Source organism: Sceloporus occidentalis, unplaced genomic scaffold, assembly GCF_023333645.1.
Source record: "Sceloporus occidentalis isolate IW3139 unplaced genomic scaffold, rSceOcc1.0.p SCAF_2, whole genome shotgun sequence".
In the NCBI taxonomy this organism is placed as follows: Eukaryota; Metazoa; Chordata; class Lepidosauria; order Squamata; family Phrynosomatidae; genus Sceloporus; species Sceloporus occidentalis.
In genome coordinates this window covers 112,365,899-112,383,604 of record NW_028316982.1, presented here as the reverse complement: position 1 = coordinate 112,383,604, position 17,706 = coordinate 112,365,899, and the positions used below count along the sequence as shown (strand labels likewise).

At 40.5% G+C, this 17,706-nt stretch overlaps 1 protein-coding gene across 2 annotated transcripts in view; it reads left to right on the top strand.

Moving 5' to 3' along the window:
* Positions 1-12,353: 12,353 nt before the first annotated feature.
* Positions 12,354-17,706, top strand: part of LOC149318886 (cadherin-related family member 1) — a 68,537-nt gene continuing 63,184 nt past the window's right edge. For both annotated transcript variants that reach the window (XM_089510633.1, XM_089510634.1), the window contains exons 1-2: positions 12,354-12,495; positions 13,284-13,379. In XM_089510633.1, the coding sequence (XP_089366759.1) occupies positions 12,435-12,495; positions 13,284-13,379 (157 nt within the window). In that variant the 5' untranslated portion in view covers positions 12,354-12,434. The remainder of the gene's footprint in view (positions 12,496-13,283; positions 13,380-17,706) is intronic.

The window sequence follows — 17,706 nt, the reverse complement described above, 5'->3', positions numbered from 1 at the left end:
GGAATAAGGTTATTAAAACAAGTAGATATAAAGCAGACATAATCTTATGTTAATGGCATATTACTGAGATCAACTTCCTTACTGCCCCACATAATGGAGGATCTATTCATGATGATATGTCTAATTGCTTTGATATGTGTTGTTGCCGACATTGTCAACCTCATCCAGCATTCATTTTGTACCATGTTTCTGCACCTGTAGAAAGGCCTGCTTTTCACCACTAGATTTTGTAATTGCTGTCACTGTTACATAGGTTTCACCAATTTGGCCCACAGTGCCATTACAGCCCAGATACTGTGCCAATGTATCTTCAGATGATGTCCCAGTGAGGCTCTCTCTGTCACTGTCTATGGTACTATGTATGTCATGCAAAATAATATAAGGTACTGGCCAGACTGGGGAGAGTATCTTCCTGGTACTGGCCCTTGGCTTCTTGTGCAGTAGGAAACATAACTTAGAATAAACCTTGGTTTAAAGTGTAGACTGTATACTTCTACCTTTATGTAAAAACATTGTAAACCAGCCTTCTTGCAGCAAGAGCATCTCTGGCTCATTCTGCTGCCCCTCAGACCTCCATCATGAACTCTTGCCAAGACTGTACTACCATCTGAAAGTCCACAGTTAGTTTGATGTGACCACATCAAAGGATTTGAATTCAAGTCCTGGATTGGCAAGATGCAGAACCATTCATCTCAAAACAGGGAGGGGAACGCAGCTTGTGGCTGCAAATGTGACGTAGTGGTTTGAGTGTCGGATTAAGACACTGGGAGAACAGAGTTCAAATATCCGCTTGGCCACAGAAAGCTACTGGACAAGTCACACTTTCTCAGCCTCAAAGAAAGGCAATGGCAACCCCCCTGCCCCCTGAACAAATCTTGCTGATAAAGCCCTGTGATTCACCTTAAAGTTCCTATAAGTCAGAAATACAACAACAGCAGCAGCAAACCAGTTTGTAAGCCCTTCACCCCTGCGGCAAAAGAAACAGGGAATTTGAAAAGGACATCAAAGGGGTGTGTGGAGATCTAAAATGAAGGGAGCCCCTCCCCCCAAATTTGCAAAACTAATGTGTGCAAATAATGCATTGTCATGATTCAAAATTCAGGCTTCTCTATAGTGGTGGAAGATTTTGGTTTATTGCATTTTGGCTAGTGAAGGACAGGAAAGAAATGGGGGACTGAGCTTACTGTGCAATAATGCCTTCCTAACCTGCTGCTCTCCAGATGTTTTGGACCCCATCTCCCATCCTCTCCCATACAGCTGGTGGAATGCATTGCCCCAACTTCTCAACTATTGACTTCATCCTCTGGGAGCAAACCCAGATTTTTATTTGAAGTATTTTGAATTCTTAGTTAATATTTTCAGCAGTTGAAGCTGCCAATAATTCACCAACAGTGAGGTGACATCAAGATGTCAACTGTGTCAATTTCTTCTCTGCCCCCCCCCCCCTCTAAAATTTAGCTGTCCTTTTCCTCTGGCCTTATTGCTCTGTGCAACATTGTTGCCTGCATCATCACTTATAAGCAAGGAGAAGATAGCAGCATCAGTAAGCCTATGTGTTGTTGCATACATTTTTTTCTAATTAACTAAAGTGTGTTTATGTGCATGTTTTCCCAAATGTGCATATTTTTAGTTGTGAGCATTTTTTTTTAAATGTCCACATGGTTGTCTGTTTTTCCACTCCGAAACATATCCTGTACCAAGTCACGTAAATGTACAGATTTCTAAGGCAAGGTCCACTCTATTGTGTTGTGAATTGTGAAATGGTTATTACCATATGAAGTGCATCCAGTGAAATTTGTTTTCCATTTCTGTATTTGATTCCAGATTTGCATTGTATCAAATATCATCCTACTGACCACCAACAAACCTTGCTCCTCTTTTCTGGAAAGTAGGGCAATATTTACTTGGGCAAAAAACATGGCTGTTTAAAAGTGATTTTTGATCGTACTAAAAGGGGTTTAAAATCTAGTCATAATGACAGAGCATTTTGCATCTGCAGAGGGCTGTAGTGTGCTGCACTTCCAGGTTATGATCAGATAAAGAATATCACCAAGTCTTTGTATAATGGATTTTGTTTCCCCACTAGCTACGATATTGACTGTGAATGCTTTCTGCTTGTCAGGTTCAAATTGTGCCAACTCGAGTTCTGTGGCAAATATTTATTTTGCAATTATGGCCAGTTGGCTCATGAGAGTGTATTCTTGATTGGACATGTTTTTGCTGATGGTAAGCTAATTGGAACAACATGGCCTGTGTTGTTATGTGTTATGGCTTTTTTTATTTGCTTTTCTCATAATGGTGTAACTGAGAATAATCAACCAATTTTATCGCTAGGTAGCACTGAAGTTTACTTCCCCCTTTAAAAGCCTCATCTTGTGAAACAAGGAGGAATTTAAAGGCCAGCAAGAGGGATCACTCCCAGTTTTGACAAAGATCATCTGAAACGATTGCAAAGACCTTTGGTGAGAATGTGGGATTCCATGAGACAGACATTAGAAGCTTCAGTCCTTTTCTCTGCCAGTTTCTGTAATCAGAACATATTTTCCAAGGATATGTGTTTTATATTTTCAGACTTTACAGTAGATGTCCTGTATGGAATGGAAAGTGAGAGATGCACAGGCCATAGCTGGCCATAATTCTTTTGTTGCTTATTCAGAAATTAATTGCACAAGTGCATGAGTACTCAGCTGCGCCATGGACCTATTGCACACCCCTTGCAGTGAAATTATGACAAATACATCAGATTACCAACAATACAATGAAATTAATAAAACATGTAAAAACAAACAAACAAGCTTCATTTATATAACGCTTCTTGAACTCGCAACCTTGTGGTTTTGAGGGAGTGGCTGCAATACAGGCATTTAACCACTGTGCCACCAGGGATTCAGTGCCTGTACTGCAGCCACTCACTCAAAACCATAAGGTTGCGAGTTCAAGACCAGCAAAAGGGCTCAAGCTTGACTCAGGCTTGCATCCTTCCGAAGTCACTAAAATGAGTACCCAGATTGTTGGGGGCAAATTAGCTTACAGTTGTAAACCGCTTCGACATTGCTTCGGTGGTATGAAGCAGTATATAAATGAGGTTTGTTTGTTTTTGTTTTGATTTAAGAACTGGGGGCTCAACAGGGGGCAGTGGGGGGAGAGGAAGAAAGGCGGCATGTATAGTGGCACTTCATGACTATGCTGTGCCAATGTGCCACTGGATGCACTGATATGGGCAGTTGATCAATTGTGCAGATGGTTGTGTGAGGTGTCCAATGGACTGGTAGCTGAGTAGGATGAGGAAGATGATTGGTTTCTGCTACCAGAGCTTCTGTGCACAATGCACATATATTTGAAGTGGGAGAGAAAAATAATAATGGTATGGCACAGCTTGTAGATGTGATTACTCCATTATGGCAGGTCCATCATCACAGCAGGAGGGGATGGTGCAGACTGCACATCAGCTGTCAGCCCATTGTGGGAGCCAGCAATGTAGTCAGCATATTGTCCCTGCAATTCAAGAAATTCTGAGAGTGGGGCAGTTTTTCCACCTGGTCCCTTCCCATGTTTACAAACTAGTGCACAATCTGCATAATGGTGTGATAGTTCGTTCTTTCCATCTTGAACCAGAGAAAACGGATTTATTTTTTCTAGTGTTAAGCCCCAGAGCATAGCTTGGGTCCAGTTTCCTTCTGTTTGAACCAGGTGTGTCATCTGTACAGGTGGGCTCCAAAACAGGGCCTGCAGACAAGCCCATAGTATTAAATGTCCATTCTATTCCATCACCACCAGCACCACCTCAATACATACTAGAGTAAGAAAATGGAAACTTATCATAGGATGCCAGGTGAAATATCCCTAGTGATACGAGGAGTTGTTCATACAAATGGATGTTGTATGTATGATTACCAGGCCTGTTTTTCAGCATGGTCCTAACTTACTAAGGCCATATGGCCACTTTCTGACCTTTCCTCTTCATGACTGCACTCATTTTTCTTTCCTGGACTGTTACATTTTAGTATTGCCTTTTAAACTGAACCATAAAGTCATGTACAACAAAAAGTGTACTATAAAAATGTGCTATAAAATCTTTGCTTTTATATGGATAGGGCATGATCTCACTAAATGATGAAGGAGGGATATCCTATGGTTCAAAGGCTGGCTTGTGGTGTGCATCATGTTGTTGCATTCACATTTCCAAATTAACTTAGCATAATTGTTTAGTTACTTTGATTAAATGTGAGAGTAAAGAGTTACTTTCTGAAAATTATAATGGTTATCCCATCTCCCTGCCCCACAATAAGAGCATGTCTTTGATGCTTGAATTTGAATAATGTTAAGGAAGCTGGAGTGAAAAGGAATAGCTTAGAGATTGGGGAGAGGGTGCAATTACCAATCCTGAAGGAAGGATCCACAAAAAGCCAGAAAATAGAAAGATTCAAGCTGCAAGGCTTGAGTGAGCAGCTTTGGGAGATGGCGCAGACAAAAGGACTGAAGCCTGAGTACAACAGTGAAGGTGCAAACAGGAAAGGTTGACTGCAGCAACGGTCACAAAATGATTTGGGGGGTGGGGGTGATATTTATACCCCTAATCTATGAGAGCTCTGTGGGAAACCCAAAGTTTGATTACATCTGACAGAACCTGAGAAGGTTTCTAAAGTGAGGAGTTTGTTTAGGTATTTAGGAAATGAGAAGGTTTGATTGTGATCAATGATGTTGCATAGACTTTACAACACTTAGACAATATCGGGATTCCACAACAGTGTGAGGACAGGCAGGGTGTGTATAGGAACACACAAAAAATAAAACTGGGTTTTGGTCTTGTTTTGTCTGGCAGAACTCATCTTTTGGCTGTCCATTTCCATCAGAAATACAGAATGCAGAATGGGGTGTATGACTGTGCTCTTTCTTGCAAGCGCCTTCCTCCCAATGCCTTTATGCATGGTGAGCCTAGATGCCATTCACACTCCCTATGTCCGGAGTTAGGTATGCCATCGTGAACTATGTCCACTCATGTGATGCCTTAATATTGCATCAAACTGTATCTGGACTGAAAACTGTATCACAGCAGTTTGGAGCATTAAATGTTCCTATTTTCCAAAGCTGTGGCCTATTCTATTCCAGTGAGAATAACTGGCTCTTTTTTGGTGCAGTGTTACTTTACAGGTCTTGTAAGCAATGGTGCCTTCTTTAAATTTTATTTTTTAATGGGATTTTAAAAGACATTTTACCAGGGAATTTCTCACATCTTTTAAGCCATTCACTAGTCAGTCTCTAGAAGTGGGGACTGCTGCCATCCATGTAATGTGATGATCAATCCATTCTGAGTTTTATTAAGAATTGTAAAAGTGCCATCCAAGGTTCAGTGCCTTGAATAGCTCCTTCAAAGTTCTGACTAAAATCCAAAGCAGATTCACTGTCCCACTGACTTAGGAGCCATCGCTTGCCACTGATCTCAGGTAATTCCAAAAGAAGTAATACAAAAGTAACAGGTAGCCTGATACGCAATATAATGAGCTACTTGTTTTCATTGTTGCAACAGGCTACGTTTTAAACATTATAAGGAAAAGCAAAATGAATTACTTTTTACATGTAATTTTCCAAGCTCTGTACATATATATGATGTAATTTTTTTCTGTATATTTTGTGTTGCAGATTGACTTTCACATCGATATTTACCATGCATATTCAGCTTTGTTATATATTTTCACTAGTGTATATTGGATGCATATTCGTAGCGGAAGATAACTTTTCTGCTTTTCTTCTTGCCAGTCTTTGAATATAAATACTTAAGAAACTCGTATAAAGACTGAAAAAGAAAAACCCATTAAGGGGCCTAGAATTCAAGAGTCAGAATTTGTTTCTCTATTTACAGCAATTCTTTCTATTCCAATCTTCTTTTTAAAAGCATTTTTTTAAAAGTTTCAGAAGGTGTGATGTAGAGATATAAATCTTTGGCTTTTTCATCCTCACATGTGAGGACAAATGCAGTAGTTTTCTTCCCACTCTTGGAGAAAATAAATATTACTCCACAGAATTCTCCTTGCTTTAAACACCCTGAAGTATTTTGCACATTATTATTTCATTTTTGCATAAAACCTGTTTCCTGTGTAGAAATATTTTTTTGCACTACCTCCCCACAAAAACGCTTTGGGACATTCAACCATTGGAAGAAAATTGTAAATGATTCTTGCTGATTATTATTCCTTCTGACCGAGTTTCTCAACTGAGAGGAAAACCAATTTTTTTCCAGCACAGAATGAATAAATAGGAATATTATTTCAATCTCTAGTGCGTTTTACTTTTCATTGCCCAGTCCATGCCTAAGAATAAACATTATTACATAATGCAGTTCAATACAGAAGTAATTATTAGGTCAGAGGAGATGTTTTAAAAATGTGACTTAGGAAATGTGTCATTTCTCATTACATTGTAGTAGGTGGGCACAGTTGTCTTTTAACACATCATATAAATCGGAATGAAGAATCTTCATTGCTGTGTGAGTGACCTGTGATTTTACTTTTGGATCCTTTCTGTCACTAATTCTCAGTCCTATTTAAATCTGCAGTGGTATTAACAAGTGATATGCTGTAAAACTGAGTTTGTAGCCTAAGCTGAAGGTGAAATGTGCTTTGTTATTCTTCCTTCCTGTGCCTTAGCGCTTCTTGCTGCAGGTGTGACACTGCAAAGAAGCTTGGAATAATGTGCTCACAAAAAAAGACTGGGAGAGTGGGCTGCTAGTGAGATGCAATATACAATTTCTCTGATTAAACAGCAATACTGTAAAGTAGACTAAATTCAGGTTGCTTTTCCTTGCCTTGACATGAAAGATGAAGCAATTCTTTTCTTTGTCAAGGGTGTGAGCAATATTCTTGCACCAACCCCTGTGCCACAATAACTCCTTAAAAGTGAGGGGAGGGGAGGGGGATATACACAAAATCTAGCATTGCTGCAGAAAATATTTTCTGTGTATGTGACAGACATGTGTGATATAGATTTTCCTGGACTGCAACACATCAGATAACTGGGGCTGCTGGTGGAATTATATAGCCCTTAGCGAGAGAATGTTTTTAATACATTTCAAAAGAGGATGGGATGAGAATGGGGTCAACTTTGGCTTTCAGTGATAACTGAGGAATGTATATTAGATGAGAATTACCGTGGTACGGGGCAACCTTCTCAGGCAAGTTAAAAGGGATTCTGTGATATGAAAGTCAATAGATTAATTTCTTGATTAATTGATAACTGAACTTTCTCTCAGTGTGGGATCCAAGGTACCTTACAGCACAAGTTAAAACAAAATACAGCTAATCCATTTATAACAGAAAAAAATTAAATAAGTAATCCTATTAAAAACCTTAATTTGAAACTGTTTTTTAAAGCTTCATATTAAAGTTTTTTTAATGGGATTGCTTATTTATTTATTTTTCTACTATGAATTGTTTATATTAAAAAAATTGAGGTGTTTAAAACATAAAAATGATGATAAATGATCATAATATGCAGTTCAAGTGGTATTTAACTCTGGTGAAATTAGCTAGGATGTATAAAGGTGTATCCAACAGGTGCTGGAAATGCAAACATGAAGCTGGTAATTTTTACCATATGTAATGCAACTGCAATCTTGCAAAGAAATATTGGAAAACGATTCATGGTACTGTAATAGATATCCTACAATGCAGAGTGAAGATGGACCCAAGACTTTATTTATTAAGCATGTGTGAGGATGGGAATTTAGAAACAACTTGTGGCAAACTTCTGTTTTATAGGATAACAAGTGCTAGGATTCTTTACGCTAGTAAATGGAAAGCAACAAAATGTCCAGATGTGGAGGACTGGTTGAATAAATTAGTGGATTTTGTGCAAATGGATAAACTCACATAGAATCATAGAGTAGGAAGAGACCACAAGGGCCATCCAGTCCAAGCTCCTGCCATGCCGGAAATCTAAATCAAAGCATCCCCAACAGATGGCCATCCAGCCTCTGTTTGAAGACCTCCAAGGAGGGAGACTCCACTACTCTCTGAGGAAGGAGTGTGTTCCACTGTCAAACAGCCCTTACTGTCAGGAAATTCCTCCTAATGTTGAGGTGGAGTCTCTTTTCCTGGAGCTTGCATCCATTGTTCCGGGTCTTGTTCTCTGGAGCAGCAGAAAACAAGCTTGCTCCCCCCTCAATATGACATCCCTTCAAATATTTAAACAGGGCTATCATATCACCTCTTAACCTTCTCTTCTCCAGGGTAAACATCCCCAGCTCCCTAAGTCATTCCTCATAGGGCATGGTTTCCAGACCCTTCACCATTTTAGTTGCCCTCCTTTGAACATGCTCCAGTTTTTCAACATCCTTTTTAAATTGTGGTGCCCAGAATTGGACACAATATTCCAGGTGGGGCCTGACCAGAGCAGAATAGAGTGGCACTATTACTTCCCTTGATCTAGACACTATACTTCTATTGATGCAGCCTCTATTGATTCATGTTTGCTAAGAGCTCAAGAAGGGGGGAAAAACCAAAGAAATTTGGGAACCGTTGAATTATTATTTAAGTAAGAAAGGGGTTAAGAGTGACAAAGATGACTGAGGTTAGAGCAAAGTTAGCTTGAGGGATGTAAATATACTTTTGGTATAAATGCTATTGTTTTCTTTTCTTTCTTTCTTTCCTTTTCTCACAATATACCTCATAGTATTATCACACATACCTCATTATTACATTTAACCAATTTCTGTAACCAGCTTATGTAACCTTTTATAGCAATAACTTTGTGACAATCAATTTTGAATTAATTGATTATCAAGAGGGGGTGTATGTAAGACGAATGAGTGAGTTCTGGCTTAAACCCAGAGCTGAAGAACCGAAGAACCAAGGAACTGTGCTTTAAACATAGCTAAAGGAACAAACAAGATGGTTCCGCGCAAAGCACTGATGTGACGAAGGTATTTGGCAACCGAGGCGAGGAAAGTCTGAAAACTTGGAAGCTGAAGCGGGGTGCCGTCCAGGTGTGACGAACCATGACCGGGAAGAACCTTATCTCCTGAGTCGCCATGATGAGGAACTGACAGGACAATGGAGAACTTTGAACAGAACGAGTTGCTTTGAACACGGACTGATCTGAACAACCTGTCTGTCCTCCCAAAAGAGGAAGTTGAGTAATGGGCTGTAATATTGCAAGACTTCAGCAGCCAAGAGCCAGAGAGAAGAAAAAGTATAAAGACCCTGGACTTTCATCTCCATTTTGTTGGCATCTACCGCGGCAACGGTGTCATCCCCAGCCTTCGAGAACAACTGATCAATGTTCGGCGGAAGGAAAGTGTGTGTGAGTATTGTATGAATGTGTGAGTGAAAGAGCTCTTGATAATCAATGGTTGTATTACTTTGTGATTCAATAAATGTTACATGCATGGTGTTTAAAACCAAATTTGGTGTCTCAATGTCTGTGTCAGCCCTACTGTGAATAAGTTCACGGAGAGGAAGATTCTCATTACACGCTCTCAGGATAAACAGGTTGCCCTTACAATCTTGGGCATAACAATAGCACCCCCTATTAAAAGATTCTTCTGCAAAAAACAGTCAACAGCTGACATATATAAAACAGTGTGGGAGCCAACATAGCTTCCCAGAGGGTTGGAGCAGCCAGTGAGAGGACCCTCTCCTGTATTCTCACCAAACATGCCTGTCACAATAGTGGAACTGAGAGATAGTGCTCTCCTGAGGTTCTGAACACCTAGTCAGGTCCATATCGTGAGATAAAGCTTTCTTACAATGTAAACTACATAGCATTATATGGGACACAACGAGCATTTTGAATTGTGCCTGAAAACAGACCGGTACCTAGTGAAGCCTTGTTTGACTTACTGTTGATCCTTTGCAGGGCCAACTCTACTGTTAGACAAAGTGAGGCAACCTCAATGTGCCTGGAAACAGACCAGTACCTAGTGAACCCAGTGATGACCAGCAGCAAACCATTCCCATGGCCCTCCACCCTTTCTATGCAACCCCATAACAGAGCACCACCTTCTGTTGATGATGGACATTGTTTGACTGCATCTATTGAAGCTGGAATCAAGAGACAATCTCCCATATAAACCTGCCTGAAATTTGAGATCTCCAACAGAGTCCCAGGTTAGCTTAGTGGATATACGTGTTAGGGCTTTTTTCTGTAGCAGCACCCCATCTGTGGAACTCCATTCCAAAGAAGGGACTCGACAGATGGGGAGAAAGGGGCAGCAGGACATTGCCCCTTTCTGCCCCCAACGGAGGCCGCAGCAACCAAATGGCATGGCCTCCAGGAGCCCTAAAAAGAACCCACTCCCAGCGGGTTCTTTTTTCACCACTCAGGGCACCATTACCGCTTTCACGTGCACTGATGACATATGCACGGCACAGCCCTGTTTGGACTCTGTGCCTTGCGTACATCATTACGGCAGCCCCTGTGTGGAAAGGGGTGAGCCATAGTGGTGCTGGCGGCACATGGCAGGGCTCGGGAGATGCTCCACTCTCCTGAGCCCTAAAATCAGTCCCAGGCCAGCACATAGCACCAATCTGTACCAGGCCAAAGTCTGTGTCTCTTTTGAGTTTCGGTAGGCAGCTACATTCTATGAACCAGCCTTTAGTCTTTAAAATTAAGGTTTGATTTTCTGGCTGTGGTTTTAAATTAATGTGGGGAGGGGGTAGTCTGTTTAAAAAACTTTTATTCATATATTTAATATTCTAATTCTTTTGATTCATTGTACATCACATCAACAGCAATGAAAGGTTGAGAGACAATACACAAATGTGATAGATCGATGATAGATAGATAGATAGATAGATAGATAGATAGATAGATAGATAGATAGCTGACAGATAGATCAAGCAGTGGTGTCTTGGGTTGGTGTCACCCCAGTGTTATGTAGCACACACACCAGCTGCCCCCCACCCACTCCAGCCAGGCCAGCTTTGCCATGAAGAGTGTGAGGTGCTGCTGCCACTTGTAATCATTTTCTGGGTCTGGTAGGGCTGCTGGTTGAAATGGAACTCTCTTTACTACCTGGCCAGCAGCCCACCAGACCCAAAAGACATGTCCTTCCCACCAATATCTGCTGTTTGAGGTGGACTTCTGTTGTCTCCAGCGTCCCAGGTGTTCATGCCCCAATGGTTCTTCCATTCTCTTCCTTGTGGTAGTTATCACCATTTAGTGCAACGTGTGATGATAACTCTAATTGTATGGCTATTGGTTTCTGCAGTTGATATTGCTGAAATTATCTCATTTGTCATCCTGGCTTTGGCCCACCATGAATATCTCTCCTAGGAATAAGGCACATTGAAGGCACAGTGAAGACAAGAAAAATTCCACCAAATGTTTGGTGCATTTATTTATTTTTTTAGCAACCCGGAGAAACAGCAAAAACTTTACATGATAAATTTTATTCTTTGCAGTTTGGGATATCTTAGTCATTCATATTTGGAGAGGACCATTTGGTTCAGTGGGATTTCAGAGTATATTCTGTGTGTGTATGCAGGGCAGAAATGGTTGGATAACATTTATTCAGCACAAGCTGCACATACAAATTCTAGTGAGAAATGGCTTCTGGATAGTTTCCCCCCTCTTTGGATTAGTGAATTCAGTTATTTTAATTAGTGTTTCTTAAGCATGTTTATTTTTGTGTGAAGAATAGCAGTTCTAATTCTATAAAACCAAAAATTAAATGAAAAATAAAAACTCCTTTTTATTTCCTTAAGGGAGGCTTTTCCCAGCTATCTGTGTTGGTTAGAAAATTAGTTGTCTTTTCAATGAAGCATTAAAAGCTTAATAGAAAGTCACTCTTTAAAACATAATAAAATAATAAAATAACATAATGAAAGAACCCTCTAGACAGAGGAATGCTTGACTGGCTTAACTTCATTACAGCTACTTCAATATTTCATGCACTGATTTCGCATCTATGAAAAATAATACATGCTTGTTCCATAAATCAAGGCAGAGTTAGTTTACTTTTGAGAATTTGTGATTTGAGCAAACGGAAACGCAGGAACTACTAGTTTCTTGTTTGTGAGAAGAAAAAGAGAAAAGTCAAAATAAGGAGGAAAAAGGGGGGATGAGAAATGCTTTAAATCTCTGCGTTACATTGCCTTCTCTGGGTCTGGAGAGTGTTTTGCATTTAGGCGATGTAAAGTCTAGCACGAACAATAACAGTCCCAGCAGAGAGTGATGCTCCTTCCTTCAGACTCTGCCTTAGAAATGAGTCCCTCTGCTGCTTGCAAAGTAATTGGTCTAATTAGGTGGAAGGCAGGAGTGTCTTTAGATTCCTCAGAAATTAAGTCCTGTCATCCACTTAACATCTTAACATCTGTTCCTGCCTCTTGCGCAGCTCCCACCATACAGGTCTGAAGGACACTTCTCGCTCTGGATCTGGGGTCATATTTTGTCCCCCTTCCTCCAACAAAGAAGAAACTGGCCTTCATTTGGGTGAAATGAAGCAAGCATGGCATCTCCATCCATCTTTGTTTCTCAATTTGATGCATGTTTGCCTGGGTAAGTACAGCAAACCTCTTGGCTACTAAGAGTAGGATGGCAGCATAGGCTTGAAGCTTTGTAGTTATCCTTGGCAATGTGGACTTTCGACTCTTTTAAAATAATAACTGCCTAAATACAACTTGCTATTCCTCTCCCCCCCCCCCCCCCGACCTCTTTCCCCACTCCTGATAGTTGTATACTCGCAACTTGATTTCTTTTAAAAAATTATTATTGGTCTGTGATTAGAATGATCACTAATTTTATTTTTTATTTTTTTATTTTCTTTGAACTTTGCTGTTCTCTTGCAGCAAGTAAGTAATTATTTCATTATGGCTTCTTGGTAGGCATCCCTGAAAAAAAAACACACACAACAACAACAACAACATGTTTTAGAATATTGTTTAATTTATTTAGGGATTGCCTCCAGGTTGAATGCAGTCAAGAAAACATACTGCAGTTGTATATAGTGAGGCAGCATATTGTGAATGCCCACTGAACAAACGGCATATTTCGGAAAATAGATTAAGGTCATTCTTAATCCCTTTAAAGCGCATTATTTATATGTATGTATACAATTCTTAGCTGTTTGTGTTGTTAAAAACATGCTACTGGAGCCCATTAAGATGCCCATAAACTTTCTAAATGGTAGAAGAGACTTATTAGCCTAATTGATCGTGTTATGAACTCGGGTCATTCCCATGGGCTTTGATCTTTGCTTTGTACCCAAAAGATACAGGCTGGGCAGTTCATCCACTTGTGACTGACAGAATGTTTTCCTTCTGGCTTCTGTTCTCTTTGATTTGCAGCTCAGGCAAATTACGCTCCTTACTTCTTTGACAATGGAGCCAGCAGCACCAATGGGAACATGGCACTCCTCAGCCTTTCAGAAGACACCACTGTGGGTTAGTAGTGCAATGCTGTACCTGTTTCTAAAATGGTGAACTTTGTTTTTATTGTCAAGAACAAAATGGACATCACAGGTGTATTAATAGGGACTGTAGCCTCCTTATGTTGTCTTGATGTGGTTTTATTGTAAACTAATTTAGTTTGGTTTTTTTCTAACGATAATTTGAGGGCATATGTATACACATACGTGCATGTGTGTATCTCTGTGTTCTAAGTTGCAGCTGTGCGCAACATATGGTGTCACCCACCCAATTAAATGGGGGTTGGATGATCAAAAATTCAGAAGCATCCAGAAGTGTATTTTCATCTGTATTTGTTCTGTATGCATCATCTTATGTCTGGGATGGTGTATGGTCCAAAACAGGGAGGCTATCTCACCTCATCATCCTTATACCTTCCCTGTCTTGAACCTTGGGCTGATGGTACTTGTTTCTTTCGTTGCTTTGCTTAACTGGGTCAATAAAATTGCTTTTTAATTTAATGCACACAATATTTATCACAAGGCATGGGCATCAAGCTCAAATAAATTGTCAGGCACAATATCCATTCCAACACATGCCTAGGGGCCATGGCCAGCTTTTTGTTTTTGTCCAAACATTGCCAGTTTGACAAAGAAGCTGCAGTTAATTTCTTAACTAACTAATTTTCTTCTTCTCATTTAATTCCAATTCTTCTATATCTTATCTGCCCAGATTCCTTCACCAGTACCACTGATCCCACCAATCACCAGGTTGCCTTTCCCATGGCTAGTATCCTCAACAGCCCCACAGTCTATACTGCCTCCAACCATGCCCCTGCTTGCCTTCTAATGGTTTCTCGTGTGCTTTATTTAGCTAATATCTGGTCAATTTAAACATCCCTACCATTCAAGCTTCATTCTCTGTTGGACACAATTATTCATTCCACATTGAAAAGTTCAGGCAAATAGCAATTTTTGCAGACATCTTTGCACTAATCCAGGGCACTGTGCCCCACTTGTTCTCTTCATGCTGTATGCAATACTAGATAGGGAATGACTAATGTTCTAGCAAGTGGTTCTAGCAATGGCTAAGTACATCTCTTTGCCTTACTAAAGACTACAATTCTGCTCTGGGTTTTAGTTTGAACTTTAAAGGCACTATCCAAGGTGTTGAGACCTATCTTCAAAATATGTTAAACATCGTAAACAGCTCAATTAAAGTTCAGAAATCTAAATCCCAGAGGTGATTCACTGCTTCGTTTGACATAGGAGACATCGACTGTCACTGACATCGGTCTTCTTGCCTTAAAGACAGTTGAATTGTTTGTGAAAAGCAGTCTCCCATCAAACAAGGCATTTGCTCTAAGTATGCCTTGTTTAATATGAAAACACCCCCTTTTTTGCAGCATCATGCTACTGCATTGCCAAAATTTGGCAACATACTACTAAATTTAGGAGCAGTGGCAAGGATTCCAAGGTCTCCAAAAATGCCCTAGCAGCAACATGGCCATGTGTTGCCCACCCTGGTATGAAGTGTGTTAGCAATTGGCAGCTGGATATATGTTCTGTATGCACTGAGAAGGAATGTGTTTGGAGTGGCACCAAACGATATAAAAGTGCTTTGTGGCATTACATTTGTTTTGGCTTATTCACACATTTACATTCACACATGAGAGTCATGTGGGCAGAAGGTGAAGGCTTTCAAACTACAGCTCAGCCAATGCTCACCACTGCAATTTTGGAGTTTTGTTCATGGCCTGTCAAATGGGACTTAACATTTGTTGTTTGTTGAGGGTGGTGGTGCAAAGGTGGGCCAAAAGTTTGCCATTACACCCAACCAGGAACACATCTTGTCACTTCCTGAGCAGCTGAGCAACCATCATCTCTGCCTGTACTGTGCTGTAAGCTACTGCGGCAAAGGACAAGAGGCTAAGGAGAGTCTCTTTAGCAGTGTAACAGTCCTTTCTGCCATACCAGAATGAGTACAATATTGAACTGCCTCTGATGACAATGTGTAGATAATTTCAATTAGCTACACAACAGTATGATATCATGTCACTTGCAATGTTTGCTAGTATAATGTGGTTGGCTAGAATAATGTATTGAAAAAATACAACCAAAATGGTGGTGTAGATGGTGGCAAGGAGAAGTAACAGAAAGATGGATTATCATGGCTGCAAACAGCCACAGAATGTACTCCACAGTCTGGTCTATTTTACTGTATACTTGTGGTGAACCCACAGCGTGCACAATTGCTGGAAGGATTTTCATATAGATAGGTACCACTTTGGTGGGAAGGTAACAACATTCAGTGCAGTCATGCTAATAGAAGAACTCATCACCTCACCATAGTGTGGCAGACTGTATGCTGTGACCAGCTGACCTACAAGCCTGTCCAGTTGGCTTTCCAAGTGGGCAGCTCTAAGGACCTGCTCTCTCAGTGCTTGTTCTTTATCTGAAAATCAGACTTAAAATGAACAGCTTTTCAAAGAGAGGACATATTCAAAAAGAATGCTGCCCTCTTAAAGTGAAGAGTTGCCAGTTCAAAGTTACACATGGTGCTTCAAGGAAGCAGTTTCTGCTGGCTCTATTCACTTGCCCCCACCTTTACCCATGGGTAAACTTCAGGAGCTGATCTCCTACCTCGTCCTCTGTTTCTGAGTGGATTCAATTCTTGTGGAGGCACTTCAAAAGGGACCTCTGTGGTATGAATGGGGAAAAGTAGTAGGCCAAATTTGTTACATGAACCAGCAGTTCTTTATCTCTGTTGTTAGGGTTATAACAGCATAATATATGTGAAACGTTTGCATACTCTTATTACATTGTAGTTGATCTGAGGAAAGGCATTGCCCAGCTGTGGGCATGAAGTGCTTTTGTGTGCATGTGCCTTCAAGTCACCTGTTAACTTATGGCAACCATATGAATTTCAAAGAGTTTTCTTAGGCAAGAAATACTCAGAGATGGTTTTGCCTACAGCACCTGATATTTGCTGGCATTCTCCTATCCAAGTAGTAACCAGGGCTGACCCTGCTTAGTTTTCAAGATCAGATGGGATCTGGTGCATTTAGGGTGTTTAAGTCACTACATGAAGTGCTTTTATGATCTGGGAAGATCCAGTGGTACATCTCCATTGGTTCTCAGCAACTTGCTACCAAAAGTCAGGCAAACAGTTCTTTGAGCTTCCTTCTGACTTCATCTGAACTGCAGCAAAGATTTTTTTGCAGAATTCTCTCCTCGTGTACTTCAGCTTTTATTGGCCCTCAGCTTAGAGAAATGAAAGTGCATAGTCTCTGGAGAGTCCTAGAAATCAGAGCCTGAAGCAAGGGCCAAACAGGAAATCCCTATGGTTAGACTGAGCTCCCTGCCAAGATTTCTAAGTTTACTCTTACTATTCTACTGCCAGTTTGCCTTCTCATGTACCCATAATACCTGTCTTTTCTTTATCCACTTCCCCACAAACATTTATTGTTCTCATTGCAGCCCTGATAAATTGGGTCTGCAGTTGTATAGATGCCAGGATGAAGTTTGATCACAATTAGAACCTTACTAATGGTCATAGGGGCGGGGGGAGATTGCTGCGTTGGCTTTTGTTTGCATCGGGTTGTGCCCATAAAGATAAGACTTTATTTTAATTCACTTTTCCTTTCAGTAACAGGAGGCAAGAGTGCCAAGAATAGATTTTTAATTGGTGTGAATTCTGTGCTGGGAAGTGTTCCCAGGGTGTTAATGATATGGAGAGTTGATGCCGAGAAAGGTGTAAAAAATATCAGTTAGTCATGAGCCTGATCTGGTAAGAGAAGTCATAAAGCCCTCCAGTTTTAATGCTTTATTAACATTCTAACAGTCACACAACCAGTGAAGCATCTGTAGACATTCACAACATCAGCTTGGTAGCAGAGACCCAGGAATCATCAATGGATTTGTTCCATTCTTCAATGATGCCTTTGCTCTCCAAAAGGCCATTAGGATTAATATTTCATGCTGTCCTCAGCTGTTGGTCATTTCTTTTTGGACTGCCCAAGAATCTATTAGATTTGCCAATTGTAACCCCTTGCTGTTTCCAGAGAATGGATGGAATAAGCAAATAAACTGCCAGATTCTACTTTACATCTATAATAATCTCCTAAAAGGGAAGATGAGAGATTGAGCTACTGAACATATGCCATTTTAACCCCCTGAAGTCCTTCAGTCAGTCGTATCCATATCCTTCCTGGATTTCTGTCTTTAAAGCTGGAGAGCACAACCATGTCCCTTTAATTTTTAAGGAAAATCCTGCAAGGTATCTCAGGAATGGTAATCTGAAGGGAGTGCTGCAGATTTCCTGTTAGAAACTTTTGATTCCACTCAGATAACTACAGTTTCAA